This window comes from Erithacus rubecula, assembly GCF_903797595.1.
Source record: "Erithacus rubecula genome assembly, chromosome: 2".
Lineage (NCBI taxonomy): Eukaryota > Metazoa > Chordata > Aves > Passeriformes > Muscicapidae > Erithacus > Erithacus rubecula.
In genome coordinates this window covers 3,282,556-3,295,230 of record NC_136685.1, presented here as the reverse complement: position 1 = coordinate 3,295,230, position 12,675 = coordinate 3,282,556, and the positions used below count along the sequence as shown (strand labels likewise).

General features: G+C 43.5%; 1 protein-coding gene across 1 annotated transcript; it reads left to right on the top strand.

The window, feature by feature from the left end:
* The first annotated feature begins 8,020 nt into the window (after positions 1-8,020).
* On the top strand, positions 8,021-10,699 carry LOC306797912 (interleukin-17F-like). The gene is made up of 3 exons (XM_079297580.1): positions 8,021-8,081; positions 8,583-8,827; positions 10,213-10,699. Exons 1-3 carry the CDS (start codon positions 8,055-8,057, stop codon positions 10,448-10,450), a joined length of 510 nt encoding a protein of 169 aa, XP_079153706.1. The 5' UTR covers positions 8,021-8,054; the 3' UTR covers positions 10,451-10,699.
* The last annotated feature ends 1,976 nt before the right edge of the window (positions 10,700-12,675 follow it).

Sequence of the window (12,675 nt, the reverse complement as noted above, 5' to 3'; positions counted from 1 at the left end):
TTTGTCCTGTTTGGAAGCTGCCCATGCCCTGCTGCTCGTGGTCCCTGGCAGCTGTCTCCTTGCTGAGGCTCCAGGTACAGCTGGAGGGCTCAGGGTGGCTCTGGAAATGGTGACTGACAACTGGCAGGTGACTTCCCCTCAATGCACAAAGGAGGGGTCTTTCCTCCCTCCCACTGCTCCCTTTTTTTACTATTGAAAAAAATAATTAAAGAAAAAATGAAAAGAAGAAAAAGAATGGGAAGGAGGATAGGAGAAGAGGAAGAAGCAGGAAGGAAAGAGCTGGATGAAGGTTCATGGAACAAGCTGATCTTTAAGGTCCCTCCCAACACAAACCATGCCATGACCCTATGGAGAATGCTGAGGTCTCCTGGGGTGCTGCCCTAAGTGCTGCACCCCCTTCCTCTCCTTCTGAGCAGAGGTCAGTCCCCATGTCCCCTGTCTCACACATCCCATTCCAGGCCAGTGTAATAATTATGTTGAGACTGACACAACTGGTACCAGCACCAGTCTATTATTGAAAACTTTTCATGACTTCTTTCAGTGCACTTCATTCAGGCAACTCTGACTCCTTCCCTCATTGGCAGCTCCACACAGCATTGACTCTTTCTCTCCTCTCTGCAAGTTTTCTTCTGCATGAGCAGCTAACCCAGCCTGTCCCTTGCACATGTTCCTTCCTCCGCACAGCACAGCCAGCAGACTCCATCCCAAACTCCAATTTGTGGCCAGCCAGCCCACACTTTTATAGCACCCAGTCTCACTGGGCAGTCCAGGCTGTTCCCACTGCTCTGCAATCAGCACAGCTGTCACTAATTGGGGGAGATTGCCTTCTGCAGTGTCCTTGCAAGCCTCTCTTCCCCAGTGGGAGCGGCGGAGCGCAGCGTGCGCGATCCGGAGCTATGCTCTGCTCTGGCTGGTCAAACGGAACCAAGCCCGTCTTCCTCGGAGGTTTGGTCCCCTTCAACCAGCTATAGCAGTGTGGAAAACACCAAGGCAGGGAGGTTTGCCTGCTTCTGCCCCAGCTCAGCCCCACCAGCCCTTCCCTGATGGATCTGCCACCGCTCCGAACGTCTGCACCGGGGGATGAGACACCTGGTCAGGTTTGGATGGGCTTTTGGTTTTCATCACTCAAGCAGGGCTACTCCAGCATTTCCTTCATCCCTGGAAGTGTTCCAGGCCAGGTTGGGTGGGGTTGAAGTAACCTGGTTTAGTGGAACGTGCCCACAGCAGGAGGGTTGGAAGGAGGTGAGCTTTAAGGTCCCTTCCAACCCAAAAAACATTCCGTGATTACCAGAGATTCAAAATATCACAACATTCAGCAGATTTCTAAGTCAAGGTGGATATGCAGAGCCACAACCATCTTTATTTCCTTTCCCTAGCAAATTTGCATCCACACCCCACCTTTTGCTGAGCACTGCCAGTCCAGGTAATCTGTGATTAAATTATAAAATAAAATGGGCAAGCTACTCTTAAAAACCCTCTGTGTCCAAGTGTCTTTCTTACTTATTTAATGCAAAAAGGAGCTATAAATAACCATAATTTGCACAGCAAAAGTTTTTGACATCAGTTAATTCATATTCCTTCATCCCCAACACACACACCAGATCACACATCTCTGTGAGAGGTATCTTCTGAATCTTCCCACTCACACCACACTGCAGCTAATGAAGAAAAACAGCTAAACAACTTGAAAATGGCTTTGCTGACCTATTCTCTGAGCCAGGCAATGAATTCAGATATCTAACTTCAGACATTCAACTCAGCTGGTTGTTTTCCATTTTCACCCCACCAAGAAAAATTTCAAAGCTGTTAATAAATAAATGAACAAATGCAAACAAAACAAGTTTTTTATGTGTATCATCCATGACACTGTTTTGCTGGATGGAAGGGGAGGAAAGAGCATAGATACAGCAGAATGAGGAGTGACATTAATCTGCTCCAAAGCATTTTGGATCTCTGTTAAGGACAGAAAGTGCACATCTTCCCAGATGCAATGGAGCACAACTTCATTTTTTTTCAGCAATGTCATTTGGAAAACTCAGACACACCAAAGGCTCCTGAGTCTGGAAGGTTTAGGATATTCAGGTGAAAAGACAAATTGTTCCAAGTGTGATGAGGACCTGGCACAGGTGAAGCTGTGGCTGCCCCATCAAGGGCAGGTTGAACAAGGCTTGGGGAATCTGGGATAGAGGAAGGTGTCCCTGCCCATTTCAGGGATTGGAATGAGATGGGCTTTAAGGTCCCTTCCAACCCAAACCATTCCACGATTCTATCCCCCAGGTTCCCTTTCACTCCAGATACACAATTAATTCATCTGGGCAAGGACTGTGTCATCCCTGACAGTCCATGGATCTTAACCACCAAGATGCCCCATTTCAGTCCCAAATCCCCAGGGTGTTTCTGAGCATTTGATGTAAACTGCTCTCAGTTTTACCTGGGAATGAGTCAAAAGGGGATTTTTAACCCCTCATATCTCACTGCACATTCTCTCCACACAGTCTGGGTTTGCTGAGCACCACATCAATGCAAAGGACACCTGCAGAGCACAGCACTGGGCTGTGGATCCCCAGAGCCTCCCAACAGTGGGCAGAGCAACCCCCAAAACAAAAAGAAAACCCTGGAGAACCAGGGCATAAGTGGAAATAGTCCCACGACTCAAAAAGTAAAAGAGATTTCAGCCAACTCTCCTGCCAAGTACCCCAGAGAAATCTTGTCAAAAATATGAGTGGGGGAAAAGCACCTGTGTCTATTTGCTCAATAACATGAGGAAAATAAAATGTGCAAAACAAGACAGAAATTAAAATTTGGCTTCTTGATATGATGTTCCCTCTTAGTAAACATCCTTTGCATTAGGGTATCTTGGCAAAGGATATCCTCCCCATCTTCTGTTCCTCCTGCATTTTAGCAATTATTAGACCCAGATATTCCAGCCAGAGATTTATTACACTGCCATAAATGAGAAATAATAGAAAACACCAACAACTATTCAAAGGGAAGGTCTTTTGAATACTCAAAGCTCATAATTATGTTGAACGATGATCTGAATGGACCACCTTGCATCAATAAGAACCAAAATTCCAGTTTCTTTTCCTGTGCAATAATCTTATAAAAAGAGCAAAAAATTGGGTTTTTTTCTTGACAATTTATGAACCATTTTGGTTCACAAAACCAAGAATGTTTGGGAAAGGAAGAAATAACACAGAATGTTGAAATTATCATGGTTCAGCTTTCTCTGCCATGGAAAGAGCACAGCAGGATAATCTCACTTCTTCCTCTGTTTTACAAGCTCTGTAAGACAAGACCATCCATAGGATTCAGTCCTGGCCCTGCAGGAATGAAGAGGAGGGTAGACAGCAGCATTTTTGTGTGTCACACTCAGTGATTGTATCACCTTCTCTCATTTCCTTTCATCTCTGATAACGTGATTTTTACACTGATTAATTGAAAAAAGCACACTCTTCCACTAAATTTTACTAGCCAAACAACTATGAGGTAACCAGGGTCAAAAAAATACTAAATTCAAGAAAGAAATAATTCTTAGAGATAACCAAGTTCCTCTGCCTTTAGAAAGTAGAAAAATTGATCCAATTCCTGTCTACTTGAGACCTAAAGTGCAAACCACTGTGGAAACAGCCTTCAGCAATTCTGCATTGGGCAAAGCCCCTGCTCACAGTAAATAAAACAAGGGTGCAAATCAAATCCACCTTCAGAACATTCTGCAGAGTATTTATGGGTGTGAAATAAAGTGCAATTTATTGGGCATTAATTGCCACAACTGTCCGTTTTCAGGAAGCACTGCATTCATCCCAGAAGTCAGTTTTCCTCATATGAAATAAATATAAATGCCTGTATGTTTACATTGAAAAGAATCAAAATGGAAGACTTCTGTAAACTTGATACAGCCCATTTCACTATTTCAGTCTTTCAAAAGCAGACACTGATCACACAAAATACTTTTGGCATTGTCATCAAGGGGGTTCTCTGGTGATTACTGAGCACCCTAAGAGCAACACTGTTCTCCTCCCTCTCTTCATAATTATTTCCTGAGAGGAAATAATTCCTCTTGACCCACCACCATTTATCTGCTCTCCCACCAGCTATATCCAGGTTCTCTCATGGTATGAGACCACTTAATCAAGTTTAAAACCTCATTTATTCTCCCCTGAAGGAACAAAGGTCTCCTGCAAACATGCAGAAAGCCTCTGCCAATCTTCCCTTTGCTGCAAACAAAGAAAGAAAATAAAACCAGCTACTATCACGTAAAAGCTTTTAACAATTCTTTAAGTGATTAAAGGGAAAACAGTTTGCCTGTAGTTGCACATGTCACTCCTGTACATTGTATTTATACAATCCTCCCACTGCTCAGCACAGGGTGGCTTTCACAGGTAATGTGAAGAGCAATCAGAATATCAACCTCTCATCAGCCATAACTTTTTTATCCTCCAAAACCTCATTGCTCTGACCCCATTTGTCTTGTCCCACTAGTCACACAGTCACAGAAGGGTTTGAATTGGAAAAGTTCTTTAAAGATCATCTCATTCCTCCCCTGCAATGGGCAGGGACACGTCCACTATCCCAGATTGATCCAAACCCATCCAGCCTGGCCTTGGACATTTCCAGGGATCCAGGGGCAGCCACAACTTCTCTGGGAAACCTGTGCCAGGGCCTCAGCATCCTCACAGGGAACAATTCCTTCCCAATATCCCATCCATCCCTGCCCTCTGGCAGTGGAAGCCATTCCCTGTGTCCTGTCCCTCCATCCCTTGTCCCCAGTTCCTCTCCAGCTCTCCTGGAGCCCCTTTAGGCTCTGCAAGGGGCTCTGAGCTCTCCCTGGATCCTTCTCTTCTCCAAGGTTTTGGTGGAAGGATCTTGACTGGACTCCAAGTGCTCTCCAAGCCACCCTATCATTCCCCCTTCCCAGATGGACAAGGGAGAGGAAATAAGATGGGAAACAACTTCTGGGTTGAGATTAGGCAGTTTACAATAATAAAAGAAAAGTGTGTGCACAAGCAAAGAGAGAAAAAAAAAGATAATTTTATTCTTTACTAATCAGTGAGTGACGTCTGGCTGCTTCCTGGGAAGGAGGGCTCCAGCACAAAGAGAGCTGCTCTGGAGAGCATCATAAATAACATCATAAATAACATCATAAATAACAAATTCCCCCCCTTCCTCCTTTTCCTAGCTTTTATCAGAGCTGACATCCTATGGTATGGAACATCCCTTTGGATCATTTGGGGCATGTGTCCCCTCCCAGGATCTTGGAAACTCCCAGCCCCTGGATGAGGGAAATGGAGGGACAGACCTGATGAGCCAGCCCTGCCCAGCAGCAGCCAAAACTTTGGAGTGTTCCCAGCACCTTTTCATCTCCCAAAGCAATGGGAGAGCTGCTGTGGGAAAATGAGCTCCAACTCAGCAAGACCCAGCACAGGGCTGAGCACCCCCAGCTCTCCCAGCTCCCTCCAGAGCATTTCCCTGGCCCTTCTCTGGATTTCACCAGTTTGAAGGGATCTCTGAATATGTCTAACCCAACCATCCACTCACAGCAGGATTTAATTAAATTAAAATTAAATTAAACATCTGTGTTTAACCAGAGTGGTCAGAGCTTTGCTCCATTGAATTCTGAGTTTCTCACAGATCACCACTGAACTCAGGTTTAGTCTGACCCTAGAAATTACCTGCACAGTGCAGAATGGGTCATGCAATAGTTGTATGTAGAAGGGAGAGTGCTGCTGTATTTATAGGGATTTATAGTATGCACTCAAAAGGAAGAAAATACATTCTCTCCCGAATGAAAATATAAATAAATAAATGTGGTCCTACTTGCAAATAAAAGCAATCTTATTTTACAGAAGTATCATAAACTTAACTGATTACAATTTTTAAAAAGTGTGTAAAGTTCTCTTTTTTAATTTACAGCAAGTTCATATTTAATGCCAACACACTCAGATTTGGGCACCTGAAGAATCTCAGCCAGGTAAAGTACTTAAATAGCAACTTACTCTCAGGAAAGCTTTCACCACAGCCAAGAGAAGGGGTAGGTTTCATTTCAAAAGGATTTTTTTTTTTTTTTCAGTAAGTCTTTTTTAGTGTCCCAGTTTCCAGATCTCTAGCTAAGAGAAATCTACGTGACAGAAAAAGACAAATCCTGTGGGGGAACTTCCAATCTCATGGGGAAAATACTATTGTTTTTTTTTTTTTTTTTTCACTTCAGAGCATTAAGAATTACAAAAGGATTATTTAGAACTTGAAAAAAAGTCTTGAAATCAGAAATTTCAGAATTTTCTCCTCAGACCTTCACCTCTTGCCTACGACAACTGCCAACAAACGCGTTCGTGCCTCAATATAAACCATGGAAATTTCTTTTCCTTTTTTTCTTTTTTTGCCATTGTAATGTTTTGATGCATCATGGTTCAAATGCTAAACTATTCACCTTTCAACTGCCTAGGTAACCCAAACCACTGAGGCATTTAAGGTAGACAGTTTAGGGTCAGGCTGGTTGAACCTGACCTTCCTCGTAGGCTTTCGAAAACGTATTTTGCTTCTAAAATTGGCAATTTAACTGACCCACTTTGAAAGGATATTTCAGTAAATGGCATTAGAGAAAACCCCTTCTGAGGGGACTGTTTCCTTTAACCTGTGCACCTCTAACTTGAAGAGGGAAACCGAAATATACGTTTAATTTCTGAAACATCAGCATCTTTTAAGCGAGCGGATGTAGGTCACGGGTATCCCAGAACCCGCAAACTAAATTCTACCCTTATTTGCATCCTCCTTTGGATGGCACCAGGTGAGTAAAATTTGGACTGAGGTATAAATATTAAGCAAATATAAAACATATGTACCTTCTCCACATCATTTTTATTAGAAAAAACACTAAAATTAGACCTGGGAAAAGCTCTGCTCAGCAGCTCAAGGATGTTACACTGAGTGTCACTTTATGGGGCACATCTACTCATCACCCACTGTCAGAGCAAAATGATGGGAGTATTTCCTAAAAAAATAAATGTCAGAGAATAGACTTGATGTTATAGAATCCCAGAATCATAGAATGGTTTGGGTTGGATGGGACCTGGAATATAATCCAGTTCCACACCCTGCCTTGGATAGGGACACCTTCCACTATCCCAGTTTGCTCCCAGCCCTGTCCAGCCTGGCCTTGGACACTTCAAGGGATCCAGGGGCAGCCACAGCTTCTCTGAAAAATCTGTCTTGTGTCATTTTGCATCTCTCAGCAATCACAACGTTTCTTTGGAACCTCTCTGTCCTCTCCCTACCTTAGGAACTGGAAGTTTAACTACATCCATTGCATTTCCCAAACTCCTTTCCTTAGGGACAAAATACCACCACAAAGCACAAGAGAAGGAAAAATTAAAGCAAAATGAAAAGGTGGAAAACTCAAAACAAAATTCCCTCTTTTTTTTTCCTATGTGGAGAATGACTGACTTTTGGGAACTCACTAATATCACCAATCATTCTGATCAACACTTATCACACCTGAGGTTTAACCATGAATAAAAGTAGCCTAGTTCAGAGAAGAATTGAGTTTGAGCAGGGACATTGCTTCTCAGACATCAAGACAAATTAAAGCCCATGGGAAGAATATGACAGCAATTTGATAGTGGCCAGCTGTCCAACATCTGCCCAATGTGGGGTGAAAAGACATCAGACTAACCAAGGAGAGATCCAAACCTGTTCCAGCAGCATTTGGGTTTGGTGCCTACAGCATCCCAATATAAAACTGAATACTCTGAACCCACAAATTTGCAATATTCGTGGCTTTGTCATCACTTGAGTGACATGGATGAAGTATGACATCATCCACAGATCTAAGACATATCCTGTATTCCACCTGTGTTAATGGAACCTATACACATACACTTCTTAATTTAGGTTATGGTCAGAAACCACAGTCAAGGCTGGGGAAAAAAACACCTACTCCAAATTATTTAGCACAGCCCAGAAACCCTTATAAAAGGTCCAGCATCAGATGTGCCCAGACACCTTCAGCTCAGCAGAGCCCAGCACAAGCATCAGAACCTGTAAGAGAACGAAGGAAGATGTCTCCAACTTTTTGTGCTTCTCTGGTAAGAACTTTAATTCTGAGTTTATTTTCCCCCATTTTGACAGAGACTTATTTAATTTCTAATAGATGGAATAGGGATCTGCACCCACCTTTAAAATGCTTGTTTAAATAATTGATAGTTTTAGAAAAACTAAAATGTGAGAATGCTCATGAGGCAGCAATGAGACTGTACATTTATGATGTGGACTCCCACAGCATTCTCTAAAGGCAAGAAATACATTGAAAACTCAACCTTAGAGTGTCTTTATTTTTGTTATGCCCTTTCTGCTATCTTTGTATAGCATTCTTTTCTATAATTTAACATTACTACCAGATTACAACTGGGTGTATGTATAACTGTTAACACTGTGAGAATCAGTTAATGAAAGGAAAGTGGATGTGATGTACAGCACATTTTTCCATAATTACTCCAACCTGCACTAGGGGCTTTAACCACCAGTTAGGCTGAGTGTGGATGAATTTCACATCTGTCTAGTGTCCTAAATGTACCAATTCTCTCCAGCTCAGACCTCTGCTCCTCGTGCTGCTGGTCATGCTGTCAGCCAGCAGTCCTGCCCATGGAAAGGTGATCAAACCTGGACTCAAGACAGGGAATCTCCTCAAGCAAGCATCTGCTGGATGCCTGACCCAAAAAGACTCAAAATTCCCCCAAACTGTGAGAGTCAACCTCAGCATCAGCAACACAAACCAGGAGACCAAAGGCAGTCTGAATGTCAGCAGCCGCTCTCTGTCCCCGTGGGATTACAGGTATGATCCCTGTCCCTATGGCCTGGAAAATCACTGGAGGCCCTGGCCAAGAAATATTAATTCATCTCTATTTCAGTGCTTCAAAGTTGAGAGATTCTGGAAATATGATAATTTCCAAATTTCTCTATAATCCTCTTTGAAAGTGAACCAGTATAGAAAGCAGCACAAAAAATGCCACATGGCCTAGGCAATATACAGAAGGCAAAGCAAATTACTTTTGTAATTTAATTAATTGACATGTATACTGTGGCAAGCTTTATCTTTTAAAGCATTCTTTAGGTAAAGCATCATTAAAATATATCTCAGAGGGTTAATATTGCTCCAAATTCAATAGTGGTTTAACACCACACGTTTCACATGCTGGGGAGGAACTGAAGGTTTTGGGGTCTGTTAGTTGGAAAGCTCAAATAATTTCTGATCAGCCTTTCAAAGTCAGTGCCTGCTTGAAGCAAGTCCTTTGCAAAGGCAGCTGCATGCAGCCATACATTTAAATATATCCAGTATTTAGTTGATTACATTTTATTTTGGAAAAACCTGCAGTTTTGGGGTATCTACTGCCCCTCCATAGGCAATACAGCCCAGGATGTGCAGGCTCCCAAGCAGGGAGCCAATGCACACCCAGACTATCACACCTTTGGGTTGAAACATTCTGTCCTGGTTTGAAGGACAAATGTCTGCCAATAAAGGCAGGAGCTTCTCTTTGAAATGGAGAATGTAAACCCTCTCCTTCCAAATTATTATAATTTTGAAATTAAGGGGCTCTCAGGCAAAGATAGGGGAATTAAGAATAACAGTTTTTTACTAGGAAAAGTAAAGTAGAAATACAGTGTTACAAAGAATAATCCCAAACCCTGCCAGAGTCAGAATCCAAGCTGACACAGTCAGTCAGTCAGGGTGGTGGCACAGTCCCATTCCATGGTGGCTGCATCCTCCTGCAGGGGCAGATGTGGTTCAGCTGGAGCAGTGCTCCTGGAGAAGGTGCAGTTTCCTCTGAAGGTGCAGGGATGATGTGGAAAGGTCCAGTTTTCCTCTGGAATCCAGTGGAAAGAGGGTACCTTGGTGTTCCACATCTCATTTTTTGTCTGGGTAGGAAAGGCTTGGCTCCTCCCCTGGCTGGAGCATCTCCCAGTGGGATGATGGAATTTTATCAGCCATGCCCTGGGACTCAGTGGCCATGAACAGGAGATATCTCCTGGAGGGAGGATGGGCTGTGGGAAGATAAAGATGATTGCCCAACTGGTTTAAAGATGACCCATTAGCAGAGAATATGTGCCAGGAGATCAGGGACACTGCCCCAGCTGGTTCAACAGATGATGACAAGAATACACATTTCTGTCACATCCTGTAGTGCAAGCAAGCCACATTCCCTGTGCTCCCTCCCCCAGGATCGACGAGGACCACGACCGCTTCCCGCGGCTGCTGGCGCACGCCGAGTGCCGGCACACGCTGTGCGTGACCCCCGAGGGACAGCTGGACCCCGGCCTCAACTCCGTCCCCATCCAGCAGGAGATGCTGGTGCTGCGCAGGGAGCAGAGGGGCTGCCAGCAATCCTACAGGCTGGAGAAGAAGATTGTCACCGTGGGCTGCACCTGCGTCACGCCCCTGGTGCAGCACCAAGCCTGACCAGAGATGGAGGCGCAAGAGAAGTGCCTTGCGTGGAAGGGGTCTGATCCAGCCTCCAAAAAGCTGCATCAAGCCATGAAATTTGTCTAGGGTACATCAGAATGTATTGAAAATTAGGCTGCTCGGTTAAAAAATTGGTTTTTTCCCCCAAAATTTGAACGTTGCAAATTCAGAATCCAGACACCTTCATGTGCCGGGCTGAAAAGTTATGGGAATTTTACCCGTCCTTAGTTTACACTTTGAAATGTCTATTTAAATCTATTTAAATCTATTTATGCTAGTGGAAAAGATGGTAATAATGTATTATCCTAATATATATATATTTTAAGTATTAAGGTAATGTTTATTTATCTTTGTATAATAAAAAAGTAATGAAAAACTCTTCAGTATTCTCCTTTCTTTCTAAAGAAGTGTTCCTGATCAGGCAAGAAATCACTCAGTCATGACCATGAAAGAGATTTATGTGATGCTAAAGCTTCAAATTCTCTTGATAACATCTACCTCTGCAGCAGTAAAATGTAAAGCACATGGGAAAAAAAATGAGGAAAAACACCATTTTACCAATATAGAAGTTACGATACCTGGAAAAAAATTATTTATAAAGTGGTATCAAAGAGATTTACATTAAAGACAGATAAGCAAAAAAATAAAAATTGTATTGGGTAATTACCCAGTTATCCGCCTAATAATCCAACTTGGATCTGTAAAGATGAGTTCAACACAATACTTTGAATAGTTATTTTGGGGGAAAGAAACTCCCTCCCCTAAAACAGAGAGGGCATTTCTACTGCTGAGCTTTAACTCCAACATCATCTGTGAATCTCAGCCCAGCCCATTCCAGCCCAGGTCCCATGGAGCAGAGACAGCACCTGGGGGTGCACTGGGGAAACTCAGAGAGTCAGGTGGGTGACTGCAGCAATTAACCTCATCTGGCTAATTGCAATCATGGTTTTCTCTGTGTTCATGTCCTTCCAGTGTGTTTTCAGCAGTTCAAATGTGCAGCAGCCTGACACAGCACTGCAGCTGTGGTTTGGATGGGGCTTGTGTGGGTGGGTGGGTGTCTGGCACAGCAGGTGGGTTTATTTAAAGCACACTCGGGTTAAAAGTGCTCCAGTGAACCTGTTCCATGTTTCAGTGGGCAAGGCTGGATGGTGAAGATGTGGAGGTGTTTGTCAAAGCATCTTCTCCAGATCCAGCTGTGATCATCCCAACCTTTGCTACTGAGATTATTCCCTCCAGCTGTTCCAGTGAGCTAAACCCTCCCTAACCTACTGCAGGTGGGTCAGCCTGTAAAACCCACAGCAGAGCCACACCATTCCCTGACCTGGCAGATAAACACTGCACCAAGGAAACATGGATTCACTCAGGCTGGACCTGCAATCACAGCAATGAACTCCTGTCCACACCTTTAGCTACCTTCAAACACTGATAAACTTTGCCTAAGCATAGAAATCTAGGATTGTGTATGATCCTAACTTAGCTAGTTTCTGACCTTATCTCCAGTTATTCTTGCTTAAGGTCTCCTGTAGATCCTGAAATTTAACCTAGCTGACCGTCCCACAAGCATTAAGCATGAGCTGACTTCAAAAAAACATCCCCCTCCCATCCCCCCCCCCCCACAAAAAACAACCCTAAAATAAAAAACATCAAGGAACACTCATCCTTCAACGTTTTCAAAGATTTATGTAGATATCAGACCAGGAAGACTGAACCACAACGACTTCCTTGTTGCTTAGATAATGTATTATTGTCCTACCACTCCTAGAAGGCATTTTGTCAAATTGTCTGCAATTAGCCCAAGTAACTTCTACCAGTTAAAATCACAGAAAGTCCAAACCTTTCTTCCCTGGAAGTCATGTGCCCCTAGCTGGAGTTGGCACATGTGTAGTGGGGACTGGAAAATGCTGAGAGAGCTATGCTGAGGTGGAAAAACTCAGAACCAGGTCAGAAAGAGATGACACAGCTGGAGCACTGGAAAGCCAACAGCTTTCTGCTGACAAACTTCACAGATCAATGTCATCATCATGGAATGGTTTGGGTTGGAAGCACCCTAAAGATCATTTAGTTCCAACCCCCTGTCATGGGCAGGGACAACTTCCACCACCCCAGGTTTTTCCAAGTTCCATCCAACCTGGTCTCAGTGAAGATACACCAGCCTCTCTTTCACCAGCATGATTTTTGTTGAACCATTTACCAACCCAGCTAAATCTGAGCCTTAGGACAGA